At 34.2% G+C, this 19,340-nt stretch overlaps 2 protein-coding genes and 1 pseudogene across 3 annotated transcripts; all 3 read left to right on the top strand.

Annotated features, from left to right (window-relative positions):
* The first annotated feature begins 1,677 nt into the window (after positions 1-1,677).
* Positions 1,678-12,892, top strand: LOC113520102 (MATH and LRR domain-containing protein PFE0570w-like). Of its 2 annotated transcripts, none has more exons than XM_052899259.1 (2): positions 1,678-1,883; positions 11,183-12,892. In XM_052899259.1, the coding sequence occupies exons 1-2, from the start codon at positions 1,828-1,830 to the stop codon at positions 12,828-12,830; spliced, it is 1,704 nt and encodes a 567-aa protein (XP_052755219.1). In that variant the 5' UTR covers positions 1,678-1,827; the 3' UTR covers positions 12,831-12,892. The 2 variants fall into 2 exon arrangements, with proteins under 2 accessions (XP_052755219.1, XP_026761168.3); XM_026905367.3 differs by lacking the exon at positions 1,678-1,883 and adding an exon at positions 9,947-10,221.
* Positions 2,127-5,414, top strand: LOC128201672 (uncharacterized; annotated as a pseudogene).
* Positions 12,893-17,054: 4,162 nt separating the features above from the next.
* LOC128201341 (zinc finger protein 3 homolog) lies at positions 17,055-18,253 on the top strand. The gene has a single exon (XM_052898035.1). The coding sequence runs from the start codon at positions 17,055-17,057 to the stop codon at positions 18,120-18,122; it is 1,068 nt and encodes a 355-aa protein (XP_052753995.1). The 3' UTR covers positions 18,123-18,253.
* The last annotated feature ends 1,087 nt before the right edge of the window (positions 18,254-19,340 follow it).

The following is a 19,340-nucleotide window of genomic DNA, read 5'->3' as shown; positions in this document are numbered from 1 at the left end:
TTAATGGATGGCAATAGAATGGTAAACCTACCTGCGCTATAGATGTATGCTAGCGGGACACCAGTAAGAGGTGATAGATGCGGATGTAAGCAGCTCAACTAGCCCATCATGATGAATTCAATTGGAACCTACCTCTACCTACCGACTTACGAAATAATATCACTGTCAAAAACATAAAATTTAAACTGAAAGCTTATTTACTGTCCAACCTTGGTAAAACAGCAAAATATTAAAGTAAATAGTGACATTTGAGAACCGAATGTAAAGTATTACTCACAAGCCCAAGAGGTTTAAGCGGTACTAAAAATCCATTGTTTCCAGGGGGAACTGCAAGGAAATCGACCTGATAAGGTATATTGCTAGTAATGGGGCTATTTAGTCCCTTTACTAACAAGCCCTTTCCCCCATCTCTGAATTTAAGTAATAATGATAAGTAATACCTATAAGTGTGATTTGTAGTCATTGAAATGTCTAATTCACATCTCAACTAATGTTGAGAGTCAAGGTGAGGCGCTCGCTGTTAGGTTTTACATCGCAAAGGCATTTGACCGGGTCCGACATCGAGGTCTATCGAAATTGCCCTACTATGAATTTCCTGATAGCCTGTATAAAAGGATTGCCAGCTTTTTGTTCGGTACACGCATAAAAACCATTGTAGATGGTTTTTGCTCTGATAAAATGGATATTAATGCTGGCGTCTTGCAGGGCTCTGTGCTATTCCCGACGCTGTTTCTGCTGCATATTAATGATATGTTAACCTTAGGTGACATTCATTGTTATGCGGATGACAGCACTGGGTCATAGATTTTTTTTAATTTCTTTTTTCTATTTAACTTAACTTACCTTCCAAAAATAGGGGGGATGGATTGTTAATAATGGGGTCTAATGAACCCATTGCTAGTTTAGGGTTTTTTTTCCAATGAGTGATAATGGAATGGTAACCCCATCTGCGCTATCGGTATACACTAGCTAGGCACCAGTGAGTGATGATAGATGAGAATGAAAGTAGGTCAGTTAGCCCATCGTAACGAATTCCACTAGAATTAACCACGATGGTTTCCAGGGGGAACCGCATGGAGGTCGATCTGATAGGGTATACTACTAGCAATGGGTTCATTAGACCCCATTACTAACAATCCCTTCCCCCCAAACGCGCAGGTGGGGTTACCATTCCATTATCACCCATTAAAAAAAACCCTCCGAAAATAAGCACAATATTGTCTGGTATACAAATTGGGAATCGGTAATTAGATAATGTATGGTGTAAATATAATATTTTTAATTATTCTAGATCTTATATCTGTTCATTTCAGGTGTAATATTAAATTAAATAAATAAAAAAAAATCTAATATGGATCCAGCATCAGAATACGCCAGTTGACAAAATTTGGAAATGAATTTAAAAATATAGCTTGGTATCTATTTTATCCCAAAAATATATTATTTAAAAAATAAGTCCTTTTGCATAAGAATTATGCGTTTTTAGAAATGAAATCAAAATTGACATTAAAAAAGGCCAAGTCTATTCCAGACGAATTATCATATTGAAGACTAGGCAGCATGGTCTCCGACCTTAGCCTGTTCCACAACGGAACAAACGTACTAAAAAAAAAGGCCAAGACTGTCATGGCATATTGAATAACGTCACGCCTTCCGAAACATTCGTGTTAGTTTATGACAGTCAAGAAATAATGAATTCATTTTATAAATACTGTGTAGTGCCCCAATGTAAAAGTACAACGATAAAAACGCCGAAAAAACTATTCATATACGTTCCAAACAAAAAACTAACACGTAAAAAGTGGTTAAAATTAGCAAGGAGGCGAGATGCTCCTACTATGTCATGTGATTCAACACTTTATTTCTGTGAAGATCATTTTGATGTAAGTAATAAGCCATGTTAATGTATCTATTGGTAAATATAAAGTAAACGTAATGAATTTAGCAAAATCTACCGTATTCCTTTATAGATTATGTACCCGTAACTTATAAAAAATAGGACTAATTATTTATAGGTGATAATGAAATAGTAACCCCACTCGTGCTATCGGTATACGCTGATAGGGCACCAGTGAAGGATGATAGACGAGGATGAAACAGGTCAATTAGCCAATCGTGACGAATTCAAAGAGAATAGGCATGATGATAAATTTTGCGAAACTGTTCTATAATATTTGGAAATATATATGAATTATAATAAACATAATATTTCTGCGGAAAATTTAGGTTTAGTACTTAAAAAATAATTTTTGATTCATAAATTTAAAATTTGCACCAAAACGCGTCAAAGTGTCATGGCGTCGCTTGCTTACGTCACTTTAGAGTACAAGGAACATTCGGTATATGTAAACATTATCTAATTCATATTTAATTTGGACATTTTACTAGTTTTCACATTAAAAACATGACTTCGAAAGCATATAGGTGGTGTTCCGTCCCTCTGTGTACTAATACGTCCATAAAAACTCCTGAGAAGTTATTTATTTTCGTTCCTTTCGAAAAAAATTAAGAAAGAAGTGGCTTGAACTTGCAAGACGTGATTTGGAAGGAATATTACCCACTACACAGCTTTATTTTTGTGAAGATCACTTTGACGTAAATATTTCCTTTTTTATTTTGTAGAATTTTGTTGCTAAATTCATTATAAGCTAATTTTATGGGAAGAAGTAAACATTGATATACAAACTTTTTGGAGGTTATGATTCTCTTACTCACTGTTACTTTATTGTAATCAAATCCTCAATGAATGAGCTGATGCCAGAAACGTTCCTAGTATTATAAGTCGATTCTTGGTAAATTTGCGCTGGAAGCCTTTGTAAATCCTTGTTCCATGACTCAATTTAGCGTAATCAATTTACACAAAAGAAATTGAAGTTAATAACAAAACAATAACGGCGTATTTAATTAAAAAAGCGAGCGAGTGTGTATTATCTTAAGTAATTCAAATGTAAACAAAGAGAAAGAACTCTAACGTGACGTCATGCGCTCTGATTGGCGTTCAACATTTCATGGCGGATTGCCGTATTTAGCGATTTTATTTTATCGATTATTATATTCATCTTGCTTTTAATTATGAAAAGAATCAGAGTTTTAGAATTAGGAATTTTGTAATAATATACACACAAATAATTTCAATGAAATTTACTTGTTGTCATCATGCCTATTGTTCACAATGGTTTCCAGGGGGAACCACGCGGTGGTTGACCTGATATTGCTAGCAATGGGGCTGTCAAACTCCATTACTAACAATCCATTCCCCCCAAATGGTAGGACTTGTATATGTTTGTGTTATTTTTTATGACTTATAATATTATTTTTGTTATAAAAATGAAATAATTAATACTTTTTCTATTGTTTTAGTTGCCAAATGATATGGTTAATTATATGGAATACCATATTATGGGGAAAGTCTCTCAAGTGCGCATGAAACCAGGTTGTATGCCGACAAAATTCGAATGCCAAGAAGATAGGAAGAAACGTACGTGTAGGGACATCAAACGACCTTATATATTGAAAAAACAAAGAAGGCAAATAATCGCAGAGTGTTTGAAGGAACGAGAACAATGTATGACTTCTCATACATCAAGTTCATCGACCAAGGATATTTCAACAAGTTCAGGTGTGTAATAAACAAAACAAATGATTTGCAGTTTGAAATATAATAATGTCTAAATATAAATCATAGTGGAAACAAGCCTGTTATTCTATATCATAGTGTTTTTATGTTTTTTCCTATATTATTTTTTTTTTCTTTAAAAACCACATTAAATGAAAGAAAAATATAGACAAATATTTATGTAACATATGTGATATGTTACGAAACAATTTGTGATGACTTGAACACAGAAATTTAATTTAAATTAATAACTATGAGTGATACTAGATCCTTGACACGCTGGACACATTGTACTGTTGATTCCTTGTACATTTTGTGTATGCTTTATTTCTCCAACTCGATAATAATCAACTGTTGTTATTTTTATAACCATTTGTGGCAGTGTCATGTCCAAGAGGCTCATACTGGAGATGTAGATATTCAGAACTTTAAATCTGTGTCAATGATTTTAGAGCATGGTCAATGGGTGTCCTCTTTAGTGAACACCTCTTTACCAGAGGGAGACATTGTACAAAAGTTGATTGCTTTGTCCCGTTCGTGTTACAACCGTGAAGCAGTTATGTTTGCATAGCTGTGTTTCGGTTTGAAAGGTGGGATATGGTGTGAATTTACTGGGTACAGAGGAATAACACCTGAGTCCTCAGGAATAGCAACGCATGAGGGGTGTCATGGGCGAAACAGTATACTCTGTTATGTCCATGGTACTGCTCATGTCTATAGGCGACGGTTACCATTTTTCATCAAGTGGGCCGTCAGCTTGTTTGCCATTCTAAGTTGTGTTAAAAAAAAAAGAACACAAGGCGACCTTAAAACTATCATACTTTTTTTTAATAGATGATAATGGTATGGTAACACCACCTGCGCTATCGGTATACGCTGGCGGGGTACCAGTGAGGGATGATAGGTGAGGATGAAAGCAGGTCAGTTGGCCCATCGTGACAAATTCTACTAGAATTAATCACGACGGTTTCCAGGGGCAACCGCGTGGAGGTCGACCTTACCATTACTATCAATCCATTTCCCCCAAACTATCCTACTGATGTAGACTGGATGAACATCTCTTGTTTAGCAGTGTAATTGTCATTTTAAACCACCTCAACAGGTGGGAGGGATTGTTAGTAATGCAGACTACCAGTCCCATTGTTAGCAATACACCCTGTCAGGTCGACCTCCACGTGGTCCCCCCTGGACACTATCATGCTAAATTCCAGGTGAATTAATCACGATGGGCTAACTGACCTGCCTTTTCATTCTCACCTATCATTCCTCACTGGTGCCTCGCCAGCGTATACCGTTAGCGCAGGCTGGGCTACCATTGCATTATCATCCATTAAAAAAAAAAAAAAACCACCTCAACATGGTTATTATTTAACAAAAAATTACAGCTAAACAGGTCAAATTTATTTCCACAGTATCCACAGTATCCACAGTGCATGTCGGATCAAATATAGCTATGGGCAATACACAAGGTGAGAATTCACATGTCAGCCATGACACCGAACAACAGATGGCTCCTCATCATCAAGACCATACATACTGCTGCACAGTTATGAAAACCACACAGGAACCGTTGATTGAACAATATGACTTTCAGCATGACATAGACGAAACGGTAGTTGTAAAGACAGAGTATGTTGACGTCACTGAAGAATCGGAAGCTAATCAAGTAACTAGCTATGGTGAGGGAAATGATCACTTGAAGCTGTACGAGGATCATGAAATAAAGGAAGAGTTGGTTATAGGACCCACAGTTGTACAAGGAACTACTGGACGATTAAAACCTGATTTTGAATGAGTATTCTGTATTTTTATTTTATCTTTATTTGGTCTCCTAACAATTGTTACACTGATAAGATTTAATATTAAAATTACATACATACATACATACATACATATCTGTCACGCCTGTCTCCCATTAGGGTAGGCAGAAACAATGGAAAATTAAAATATTAAAATTACCGTCTATTTATACTTAGTGTAACAATCGTTTTAAAGGGAACACAGCATTCTAATTAACAAATAAACAATAATATGGCATAACAAACTCTTGAGGTATATGACATACATTGGTATAGTTTTTTAAATTCAATAGATTTAAATAGATTGCTTTACATAAGTTTTAGCTATTCAAATTAACTGCAATGCTGTCCTATAGAAATCCCCTTCTGTATCGAAGTGAATATACAAGTATTGCCTGCAATCATTCAACTGCAAAAATTCTGTAATGAGTATGAGGAGCGTAATGTCTTTAAATCTGAGCACCAGAAAAGAAGAATATCATGTGATACAGTTCATTCATGTGAGGTATGCAGTAAGACATTGGAGTCCTACAATACACTGGAATGCCGTATGTCAGTCCATACTGAACAAGAAATATACTTGTTTAAACATTGTAGCAAGCTTTATACTCTGGATTCACATATGAAACATGAGTTGTTGACACATGTTGGCTAAAAGCCATACACTTGTGATGTATGTAATAAATGTTTTAGTAAAAAATCAAATTTGCAACATACATGTATATATACATATCTGTCACGCCTGTCTCCCATTAGGGTAGGCAGAAACAATGGAACGCCAAATGCTTCGATTCAAACAAACCTCTTTCGCTTCTTCCACATTCATCAATCTTTTCATACATGCTCGCCGGTTACGGGTACTTTTAATTTGGCCTTTCTTCAGCACGTCGCCTATTTGGTCAACGTACGTCCGTCTAGGGTGGCCCCTACCGACATCTCCATTCATTCTTGCTCCATAAATCTCTTTCGTAATTCTTCTTTTATCCATCCTGTCCAAGTGACCAAACAAACCGTACATACCTACAAATTTGCAACAGCATTTGTTAATACATACTGATGAGAAGCCATATATTTGTGATGTATGTAATAAATGATTTACCTTAAAATCAACATTAAAAATCATATGTTGATACCTTAGATTGTATAGATAGAGCATCGAGCTTCAAAAACATGTCAAGTTTTTGTCAGCTAATTGTCAAAATATCTGACTTTTTTTTTTATTATAGTTCTATATGGAACTTGACTTCAAGTGTTTATAGTTAATTGAGTAGCTATTGCATACTAAAAAAGAACAAAAATTATAAGTCGAAAAACAGAACTGATAAAGAAATAACTTATAATTAGTAAGTGTCTTCAATTTTAAACAGAAATGTAAATATAAATTTTTTTTTTTTTTGTGGCATTCACCCCGATATTAGGGTACTTTGCCAAATATAAATATTATTTATTAAAAGAATTCGCGCCATTTTTAAGTGTTGCAAGTATCCGAAAAATAAATCCCTACAATTAAAATTTCCGAATTTAATTGTTTTTGATTATTATTTGTATTTTGTGCTATTTTCTTACATATTATTTATATTGCTATGTACATAGATATATTATTGAGTATTACGCAGACTATTTACTGCAATTCGTATAAAACTGCCGCTATTCTCCAGTGACTTCAAAAAGGAGATTTAAATTCGACTATATATATTTTACCCAAAGAATCTTTCTCGATTTAACGGATTGCTTTTAAAATCAATATCCAAGGATCCATATACATTTCAATTATAAATCTGTTATTAGAATTAATCAAAATAGCCGCCATTTTTATTTAAAGCGATAAAGGTATTTATTGAATAAAGGTTAAAAAAATATAATTAAGAAATTAAGCTTAAGATAAAATATAATTAAATATTTTTTACATTTAGTCAATTTACAATTAACTCGATTTCCATTCCCATACGTAGGTATTTCCAAACACTCGTTGTTTAAAATTTTCAAAGATTCTGATATATTCGTATTTAAAGAAATCGATGGAATGGATGCTCTTTTTATGCATGACAATGCCCAATCTCATAGAGGTTTAATTGTGATAATTATCTACAAGAGATGAACATTACTCGTATGGAGTGGCCAACACGCAATCCAGACATCAACCCGATTGAGCATGCATGGGACGAGCTAGGTAGATGCGTAAAACAACGGAACCTTCCCCCAATCACGCTTCGTGAGCTCAAAATTGCTTTCACAGAGGAAAGGGAAAACATTTGCCAGAATCGTATAAGAAACGTGGTGGTGGTACCTACAGCATGCCCAACCACGTAAACGCAGTAATGGAAGCACGTGGAGACAATATATAGTATTAAAATTCAAGAAAATCATACTGTTATACAACAATGTTATGTTTCCTATTTTTGTTTTAAGGCGAAATCGGCAGTTATTTTTCTTGATGTAATTTTTAGTAAATAAAATGTAGTGACTTATAAATTTTATTAGTTCCATTTAAGGGGCATTATGTTGTCTATTAAAAACCTTTTATTTTATTTATTAGGCGCATATAACGGAAGTTTACAAATATAAACTTAAATTATAACATGCAAGTATTAAACTTGCCACAACATGTGCACACAGCATGATCATTCAGTTGCAACTATTAGTGAAAAAAATTAAACATAAAAAGAAACATAAACATAAAGAAAGTTAAATAAAAAACAAAATTATATAAGAAATTTCTAAATATTACATTATTTTATACATTTTATTTCATTAAGCCGTAACCATTTTTCGGTTATTGTGGTTAATTTTTATTATTTTTGTTCATTTAAACTTTGGAACCGTGACCCTAAATAACATTTCTATAATCACAGTCAGAAATAATGACACATTTGCCGCAAATTTTCTAGAATTAAGACTATTTCTTAAACTATGAATTTAAAATTTTCAAAATTTGAAACTTAAAAAAAATTTACTAAAGTGCCTTGGCAAGTGCCATTAAAAGTTCACACATTTAATTAGCATTGTAAAATGGTACAATACTTGTTAGTTTTATACTAAAAAACGAGTAAAAAAATAAAAACCTTAACTAACCCGATTTTTGCTAATCTATTTTACTCAGTTGGACATGTTTGCCATGAATGAGCGAGACAGATAGTTTTTTTTTTTTTTTATGGGTGAAAATGGTATGGTAACCCCGCCTGCGCTAACGGGATACGCTGGCGGAGCACCAGTGAAGGGTGATAGATGAGAATGAAAACAGGCCAGTTAACCCATCATGATGAATTCAACAGGAATTAACCATGATAGTTTCCAAGGAGACCCGCGAGAAGGTCGACCTGGTTGGGTATATTGCTAGCAATGGGATTCTCAGTCTCCATTACTAACAATCCCTTCCCCCCCGAGACAGATAGTGACGCCACTTTCACCAAAGTGAACAAAAGTAAGTAAAATATGAAAACAGAAATTAGAAGTGTAAGAGGAGAGCAATCGAGATGAAGAGTATGACAGCAAAAATGAATGGAAGAAGTCTAACACTGTCACCATTTTTTTAATGGATAATAGTGGAATGTTAACTCTGCCTGCGCTAACGATATACGCTGGCGGGGTACTAGTGAGAGATAATAGGTGAGAATGAAAAGCAGGTGAGTTAGCCCATCGTGATGAATACATCTGAAGTACACCACGATAGTTTCCAGGGGTAACCACGTGGAGGTAGACTTGACAAAGTATATTGCTAGCAATGGAACTGGTAGTCCCCATTACTAATAATCCTTTCCCCCCTGTCAACATTATTATTTAGAACTACCTTATATACCGCATTCACGGTATCCATACTGCGTTCAAACAAATTATCGCATTGCCGTTTAAGCCTATATCCATCATCAGGTCTATTAATCACCCGAACCCTATGTACATACCTACATAACTATGAATTTTACATTTTTTTTACTAACATTGTTTAATATACAACAGTCGATTGTTACAAACAAAAATGGATTCTAATTGTTTGTAATAAAAATTACTATTATTACGTAAAAAAACTAGCTTCAAATAAAATGAATAATTATAAATAATTTAATTCTTGTTGAAAATAAAATCCACCTTAATTGGGGAATTTTAATTTGATTGTAGGGATTTTTTTTTAATACTTGCAACACTAAAAATGGCGCGAAAAGTAATTCATTTGTTTAAAAAGAATTATAACAAATTAATTACTATATATATTATTTATACTTAAAATTGAAGATAGAAAATGTTATATTATATTATATTAGCCTACTAAATTCAGATACAACCTGTGTCAGATAGAACTGTGTCCAATATACAATCTAGTAATATAAATAAACAAAAATATTACGTTCACATTTTCTATACACTAGCCAGCCATGAATTAAGAAAAATAGAAACTAATCGTGTATCTTTCGTCCTTTTTTTACTAATTATATTTGCATAAGAAGAAAGGAGGCAAGCATATGATCTTAGTCTAAAAGAGTTTCTTATCTGTCTTTAGACATAATGTTATCTATGCATTCTAATGTCTTATATTTATTTTTTATTTATTTTTCTCCTCCATTTATAATTTAATAACATTTTTTATAGTTTAATTTTATTAAACTCATAAGGTTTTCTCTAATAATTTAGACAAGTATAAAGAGATGTGTTGATTGTGACCAAATAGTATATTATTCGAATAAATCCTGTTTGACAGTTAAAATTTTATAAACTACATATACGATAGGGCCAACTTTTTTTTATGGATTCCTCTTCAAACGACAGTTTCACATGGATAAAAGCTACAGATGAGAGTTTTGATAGTGGCAGCATGTGAGTCTCATACATAAAATTGTTAATCAATTTAATCCCTAATTCATGAGTGCAGTACAAAATTGTCATTGATATTTTTTTTTTTTAATGGATGATAATGGAATGGTGACCCCGCCTGCGCTAACGGTATACGCTGGCGGGGCACCAGTGAGGGATGATAGGTGAGGATGAAAAAGCAGGTCAGTTAGCCCATTGTGATGAATACATCTGGAATTCAGCACGATGGTTTCCAGGGGGAACCGCGTGGAGGTCGACCTGATAGGGTGTATTGATAGCAATGGAGACTAACCTTCCCATTACTAACAATCCCTTCCCCCCCCCCCCCCCTTGTCATATATATTACATTGGTTTAATATTGATATTAAATTCAAGAGTAGACCTGCAAGTTTAACAGAGGAAGACTCAGTACAAAAGTCATTTGCTTAGGCGGCACCTCTGTCTCATTCGTGTTTCTACCGTGAAGCAGTTGTGTTTGCATGGTTGTATTTCGGTTTGAACGGTGCGATATGACAGTGAATTTATAGGGTACAGAGGAATAAAACCTGAGTCCTCAGGAATGGCAACGCATGGGTGGTATCATGGGCGAAACGGTATGTGTGTGTAATGTTATGTTCATGGTAACTGCTCATGTCTATAGGCAACGGTTACCATTTTCCATCAGGTGTGCCATCAGCTTGTTTGCCATTCTAAGTTGCATAAAAAAAAAATATATATATATATATATATATATATATATATATATATATATATATAACTATCAAACTAAGTTAAACAAAAAAAAATACAATTAGTCAAAATAATATTTGACATTTCTGACTGCATAATTTTGAAATTTTTTAGAAATTCAATTCATATTAGTCTATAGAATAGAGATGTTGCTGTGAGGAACAGCCGCTACAGAAACAGCTTCAATGTATCTGTTATCTAAAAATAAAAAATATTATTTTTTTTTTATTTCCAGAGACATGGAGATTGTTAACAAAAATCAATGTGAGTCAGACTTAAGTAAAACACCTAATAAAATAATGCAAATGTATAATTTTGAAAATAATTATGAGCAAGCCATGGAAAATGAATTTAAACACCATAATAATAAATGGAAAATTAAACATCTAACTCATGGTAAAGATAGTGTAAGTTCCAAGAAAATGTGGCATAAAATTGTGTTTGAAAGCGATACAGATTCATATAAAAAGAGTGAGAAATACAAAAATATTAATGATAACGTCTCACAAATTTCTTCAATACATTCTGATGATGATCCTGATGATGAAATGTATTTAAATGTTAAAGTTAAACAGGAAATGACTGGCATAGATAAAAAAACACGGAAAGTAAAGAACAAAGAAATGAATTCTAAATTTATTTCTGATTTTTATAATCAAAATGAATGTGTAGAATTGCTTAAATCATCTAAAAATTGCAAGCATAAGATAAATCACGGTCACAATTCGGGTCTTGGTAAAAAGAAAAAGAAGAAGAGTAAGAAAGATAAATTTATTAATGAAAATAATACTGAAATAAATAACGAGCAAAAAGACGATAATAAAGGTAGTTCTATGTCTAGTTTTAATTTAAATTACCAAAACGATTCTGAAAAATTGTGTAAAACACATAAAAATAGAAGAGATAATAGTGAAATGGCTGACTCATTAAACAGTATCACAGGTAATGAAGTTTCTTGTATTAAGAAAGATGGTGATACAGAAATGCTTGATTCTAATTTGAGGAAAAAAAAGAAAAAGAAAAATAGGCTTACCATTAAGAATAATAATAAATCAGAAGAAATAAATGATAAGAAGGACGAAGACGATGACGAAGAAAAAACAAATAATGAAAATAGTCAGATTATTAAAACTGAAATCGGAAATAGTAATAAAAGAAAATGTAAGCATTATTTAATTGACAGCGATGAGAATAACAGTCCCAAGAAAAAACGTATTAAAACAGAAGCTGTAAGTAATACAGAGTTTTGTAAAAAGGAAAATAGGAAACTCAAAGATGTTAGTGTTGATGTCACTCAAATGTCATCAATACATCCTGATAATAAAAGTGAAAAAGAAAACACCGAACATGATCCCAGAAGAAAAGCAGACGAAACAAAATTAAAAACAGAACCAATCTCACATGATTATATTAGTAGTGACATTTCTAGTAATGAAGGGTATACAAACAAAAAGCATATTATAAAAAGGAAATCTTTGCAACAAAATCAATCCGAAGATGAAAATGGATCGAATCAAGAGGTATATCGGAATAAAGAAAATAACATTACCACTTATTCAACAATGTTTAAAAAAAAATCCAACGGGAATGACAATTTAAAACAAGTTTTAGATAAAAATCAGCGTAATTCGATAATAACAAACGATGATGAAATATGGCTTCTTAAATGGCCGCAGAGAATTGATGTTAATACCTTAAAAAGAAATGAAATTACTTTAGATGGTAAATGTAAAGTTAAAATTAATAATAATACTTATTATGGCAATATTGATAATAATGTACATAGAGTAACTATCATGTCTCTGCAACAAGATAATTACGTAATAAAAAATCTGATCCTTAACGGGATTGTAAACTTTCGGAAAAGAGTTCCGAAGTTTTAGGGGAATTATTTTACGAAATTCAGTGAAAACAATAAAGAAACGTAAATACTCACATCTGGATTTCTTATTTTTTGCCAATCGCTGTAGAGACCATAGGCCGGTGGGGCCCAGATGCAAAGCATTTTGATTGGACGATCGCAGCGCGCCTCATCGAGGTTTTTTTTATGGAACTTAGAATGGCAAACAAGCTGACTGCCCACCTGATGGAAAGTTGTAACCGTCGCCTATAGACATGAGCAGTGCCATGGAAATAAGAGTATACTGTTTCGCCCATGATATCCCCCATGCGTTGCCATTCCTGAGGACTCGGGCGTTATTCCTCTGTACTCAGTAAATTCACACCATATCCCACCGTTCAAACCGAAACACAGCCATGCAAACACAACTGCTTCACGGTTGAAACACGAATGGGACAGAGGTACTTAAACAATCGACTTTTGTACAAAGTCTCCCTCTGTTATAGCTGATATGATGACGATAAATCTTACCTCTAACTTTGCCTTCTACAATCTATGAAGCGTCTTCCTCCTTCCTTTTCAATCACTAAATGCAGTGGAAGGAGATTCAGTATCATCTCCATCGCTGCTGTTGGTGTTCTCCTAATTGCCCAAGATATGGCCTGACATCCTGTTCTCTATACTTTACTCAGAGCATATCTTCTTGTTCCTAACTTAGTTTTAGGCATTAAAGGGAGGAAAGGGATTGTTAGTAATGGAGACTGAGAATCCTATTGCTAGCAATATACCCAACCAGGTCGACCTCTTCGCGGTTTCCCCTGGAAACTATCATGGTTAATTCCTGATGAATTCATCATAATGGGCTAACTGGCCTGTTTTCATTCTCATCTATCACCCTTCACTGGTGCTCTGCCAGCGTATCCCGTTAGCGCAGGCGGGGTTACCATACCATTTACACCCTTTAAAAAAAACTTAGTTTTAGGGGGGCGGGAGGAATTGTTAGTAAAGGGAAGGATAGTCCTCATTGCTACCAATATATCTTATTAGGTCTACCTCCACGCGGTTCCCCCTGGAAACCATCGTGACTAATTTATCGTTGAATTCGTCATGATGTGCTAACTAATCTGCCTTTTCATCCCCTGCGTGGTTCAATAAATAAATAAATATATAATAATAAATCAATCACAATGGTTTCCAGGGGGAACCACGAGGAGGTCGACCTGGCGGGGTATATTGCTAGCAATGCGGCTACTAATCCCCATTACTAATAATCCCTTCTCTCACCCAAAAATAGAGTAAGGTTATAAAAGATTTAGAAATTTATATAACTTTTTTGTGCTATACACTGGATTTGAGTTCCCAAGCACTTGCGTTTGCGCTTTTGGTGTACTCTCGCGTATGCCAAGGTTTGCAGCTGGTTGACTTATAATATGGATGATGGATTTGGGCTTCAACATTTAGTGGGTACTGAGAGCGTGACCTTTCGGACGCGGATTGATGGACGATGAGTTATCATGGTGAGTTTTACGATTTACAGGTTGACAGTTGATGGAGTCGATAGAAAATTTTGGACAGGGTTTGAGAGTTTATGAAGACGGTGAGTATTGTATATATATATATATATATATATATTGTGTTGTGTTGATATATAAATATGTATTTATATATATTTATTCAGTGCTTTAACCTTGCTCAACACAGATGTGTTAGGTTCGGTTAAAAGACTTGGCGTTGTTGATAATGCATCTGATGTGTGTTTTGAAGCTATGCACAGTGGATTCTTTTCCGTTGATCTCTAGTAGGTTGTATGGGTCGGCGACAGCGGCCATTCGGCAAGCGGTCTCATGGTGGAGTCTGGTGGAGTCGAACCTTGGGCAGTTAAATAACTATTATAATTACGTAGTGTAGGTATAAGTACGAGGGTCATTTGAAAAGTTCTTAGCCTAACATGGTTAAAGTCATTGGTTTTTTTTTATAACTACCCTCATTTCGGTTTATTGAGAAAAGTCTTGTTTCATCAGGACAATGCGCGCGTTCAGGGGGGAAGGGATTGTTAGTAATAGGGTCTAATGAACCCATTGCTAGCAATACACTATCAGGTCGACCTCCACGTGGTTCCCCCTGGAAACCATCGTGAACAATTCTTGTTGAATTCGTCACAATGGGCTAACTGACCTGCTTCATTCTCATTTATCATCATTCACTGGTGCCCCGCCAGTGTATACCGATAGCGCGGGCAGGGTTACCATTCCATTATCACCCATTAAAAAAAAAATGCGCGCGTTCACACCTCTGTGCAATGCATGGCAGAAACCCATCAATGTGGCTTCGAATTGTTACCTCATCCCCCATATTCACCGGATTTAGCACCGTCCGACTTTTATCTGTTCCCAAAGCTGAAAAAATTTTAGGTGGTAAACATTTTTTTACAAATGAAGAGTTCATAGCCGCCGTGGACGCTTATTTTGAGAAGTTAGACGAAGATTTTTTTAAAACGGGTATCTATTTTTATTTTATTATGATTTAGCATTGAAAAATACATACAACTTTAAATTTTCACCGTTTTACGATCAACCCCTGTATTTTAATTGCGATTTTTATATTTCAGCAATAAGTGGTAAAACAACGTTTACGGGGTCAGCTGGTATTATATATTATTATTATCATAGTAGGAAATTATCTAATAGGTAATATAAAAAACATATCTTTTTTTCGACAGTTGAGTAAAAATCAGGGGGTCTACCATGAAATGAAATTCCGAATTTTCGGGCTCAATTTCGTGTTTCGTGCTCAAGTTCGTACTGAAATCGACCCTGTAAAAAGAGCTTAACATTTCGTTTGTCATAAATCCTACCATAAAAGTTCAAAGGATCGATATTTTAGTATTTTCAATATTTTTAAACGGTACGCATCATGTAATTTTAGCATCAAATTTGTGTTTCGTTCGGATCCGAAATTTCGGAAAACATTTCATGGTAGGCCCTCAGGTTACATCGAAACTAAATTTATATATCCACCGAACGCTATTATTATAGGTACCTATCCCAGTAAATACCTACATAATTCTATAAATAATATTCCACGTGCCAGACAAAAATGAAAGTCACATACTTTTCAGAGTAAATACATACCTACTTCTACGTATATCTGAAAAGGAAATGACAGATAATACGCAACCTATTCTTGAATGAATAATAACTCACACACTCGCAATATTCCATTCTAGTGTGTATTTAAAAAAAAAATGTAAAAAACAGGAGAATAATATAAAAAAGATGATAAGTTATTACTGTATGGGTAAAAAATTAATATGACCGTCCGCAAATTCAGAAATTTTGCTTCAAATTATCTTCAATTACAAAATAATAAAAACTGCAAAAATCGATTCTAGCGCCATCTAGTATGTTGTATCTATTTTTGTTTAAGGACCAACCACCTTAAATAATTATATTCTACCTATACCAAAATAGTCAATCAATGATTGATTGATTGACCAAAATAGTGAAATGAAATGTTAAAAAAAATATCACTATGAATATAAAACACTATTTTATTCTTTATTATTAGTAAAAAAAAATTATAAACAATTATAACCTAATATTCGTACATTCCTTTTAATATATATATATTTTCAAATAGCAATACTTAAAAGCAATACTCCTCAAGGCATACACAAACCTTTTTCATTGGAAAAAAAAATCTGTAGGGTAGATACAAGCTCCTGGTCAAATCACTAACGTACACTTATCTGTACAAGAGTTTCCTACCTGTCATTAGACCAAAGATTTCTGTTTTAGACATAGTCACAGCCTCTCTAATCTTACTACACGGCTGACTTGTTCGAAATATTGTACTGTTTATTCCTTGTGCATTTTGTGTGTGCTTTATTTCTCCGACTGGATAATAACAAAGGTAATACCGGCTACTAGACCGAAACATGTTATTTGTAAACTTAAACCTGCGGCAGTCTACCTATTCTGTTATATTCTTCTCTGGCAATCACTTGTTATTTTTACGACCACTTGTGGCAGTGTCATGTCCAAGAGACTCGTACTGGACACGGTAGATATCCAGAAAATTTTCAGTGGGTACCCTCTTTAGTGGTTCTGTCGTACAAGGAATGCAAGAAGGCCCAATGAACATTTCTAGTTTAGCAGTCTGACTGTAATAGTGAACAGCCTTAGCATGGTCATCATTTAACAGAAAATTACAGCTAAACAAGTCTAAGTATATTCCCGTAGTGTCCACCGTGAATGTTAGATAAAACATGGCTACGGACAATACACAAGGTGAGAATTTACATGTCAGCCACGACACCGAACAGCAGGTGACTCCACACCATGAAGAGCGTCCAGGCTGCAGCACAGGTACGAATACCATACAGGAACCGGTGACTGAACAAGATGACTTTCAGCATGGCACTGATGGAGCGGGAGTTGTGAAGACAGAGTATGTTGACGTCACTGAAGAATCGGAAGCTAATCAAATAATATGCTGTGATGAAGGAAATAATCTCTTGAAGTCATATGAGGATAATGAAATAAAGAGTGAGTCTGTTATAGGACCCACAGTTGCACAAGGAGTGACCATCTTCGGAACTACTGAACATTCAAAACCTGGTTCTGAACGAGTTCTTAATAATGAGGATAAAGAGCATAACGTCTTAAAACCTGAGCACCAGAAAAGAAGAATATCATGTGATAAAGTTCATTCATGTGAGGTATGCAGTAAGACATTCGAGACCTACAATACACTGAAATACCATATGACAGTCCATACTGAACAGGAAATATTTTTGTCTAATAAAAAGCGATACACTTGTGATGTATGTAGTAAATGTTTTAAACAAAAATCAAAATTGCAAAGGCATTTGTTGATACATACTAGTGATAAGCCACATAGTTGTGATATATGTAGTAAATGTTTTAAGGAAAAATCAAAATTGAAAAGGCATTTGTCGATACATACTGGTGAGAAACCATATAGTTGTGATGTATGTAGTAAATGTTTTAACCAAAACTCAATATTGCAACGGCATTTGATGATACACACTGGTGAGAAGCCATATAGTTGTGATGTATGTAGTAAATGTTTTAAGGAAAAATCAAAATTGAAAAGGCATTTGTCGATACATACTGGTGAGAAACCATATAGTTGTAATGAATGTAGTCAATGTTTTAACCAAAACTCAACATTGCAACGGCATTTGATGATACACATTGGTGATAAGCCACACAATTGTAATATTTGTAATAAATGTTTTAACCGAAAATCATCATTGCAACGGCATCTGTCAATACATACAAGTGAGAAGTATACATATAGTTGTAAGTAGTATACGTGTTACCAGAAAATCAACATTGAAACAGCATTTGCTGATACATAATGGTGAGAAGCCACACAGTTGTGATGTATGTAATAAATGTTTTTCAAATAAAGGAAGCTTAAACCGCCATTATTTGATACATACTGGTGATAAGCCATATTGTTGTGATGTATGTAATAAATGTTTTAGTAGAAAGTTTACTTTAACACAGCATTTGTTAAAACATACTGATGACAAGCCATGTTAAATGTATAATGTATTTATAAGACAAGATAAAGTTCAGAGGTACAAACAGCAACACCTTAAGTAGTAAGCGTTATGTGTGACATATCACGTGATTATATATATATTGTGTAAAGCAACAGATGTCATTGTACATAATACGTAGATGTGTGTATAACGTAACAAAGTTTTGATCAATTTATTATTATATAATATGAAACTAAAGAATTTGAGTAGAAAAGACGTAACTACCCCTTTTGGCTAATATAACTCAATGATGTCATTTTGTTCAAAATTAAAAACTCTTGCGATCTGTATAATTATTAATTAATTAATGCAATTATTAATTAAATACAATTCTTTTGCATATTTGTTGTATTTAAACGGTTTTTTTTTTTATTATTGCACATAAACCAAAAGCTAAAGCGAAAACTATTTTTATCGCTCATCTGTAACGTATATGCCATACCATAGTGATGTAAAACAGTGGGGGAAATATTGTCAGTAAAAGTAAAGGGTTCTGGCATTGCCATTGTGCAATACTGGACATCGGCGAATCCCCGCCGTCGGCCTGTCTCGCTCTCACACCTCATAAATCGAGTGACCGTCCTGCCTATGAAATTTGGCGTCCCTAGGCCGCAGCCTATATAGATAGATAGATAAACTTTTTATTTGAGCCATTTATGACACACGTAAATTTACAAATGTGTTTATACAATCAAATTATTTACACTTTTCAAAATATACAACAAAAGATAAAATATGATAATATGGTTTCGCCATGTGTGTCGCAGTGACCCAAATAGGCTACAGCTCAGTGATGGTTTTGCTTAAAAGCAAAGCGCTGATTTTCAACTGCAGCCTGAAGTCGGGCTACACGGACGCGTACAACAAACTCAGAGTGTAACCTGTGTAACAGCCAAAGATAAAATTGTATTATATAGATACATACTTATATAAATGATGCATAAATATATGACCTATTTACAAATCCAGGACTGCTGT

Source organism: Galleria mellonella, unplaced genomic scaffold, assembly GCF_026898425.1.
Source record: "Galleria mellonella isolate WM207_F2 unplaced genomic scaffold, CSIRO_AGI_GalMel_v1 utg121, whole genome shotgun sequence".
In the NCBI taxonomy this organism is placed as follows: domain Eukaryota; kingdom Metazoa; phylum Arthropoda; class Insecta; order Lepidoptera; family Pyralidae; genus Galleria; species Galleria mellonella.
Note: the sequence above shows the minus strand (reverse complement) of the source record. Positions and strands in the feature narration are given on the sequence as shown.

Bases quoted from the DNA above. Each gene is read 5' to 3' on its own strand.
- LOC113520102 (XM_026905367.3), top strand. From the start codon at position 10,151: ATGGATTCCTCTTCAAACGACAGTTTCACATGGATAAAAGCTACAGAT. The intron at 10,222-11,182 runs GTGAGTCTCATA...TTTTATTTCCAG, and splicing joins AGTTTTGATAGTGGCAGCAT to AGACATGGAGATTGTTAACA.
- LOC128201341 (XM_052898035.1), top strand. From the start codon at position 17,055: ATGGCTACGGACAATACACAAGGTGAGAATTTACATGTCAGCCACGAC.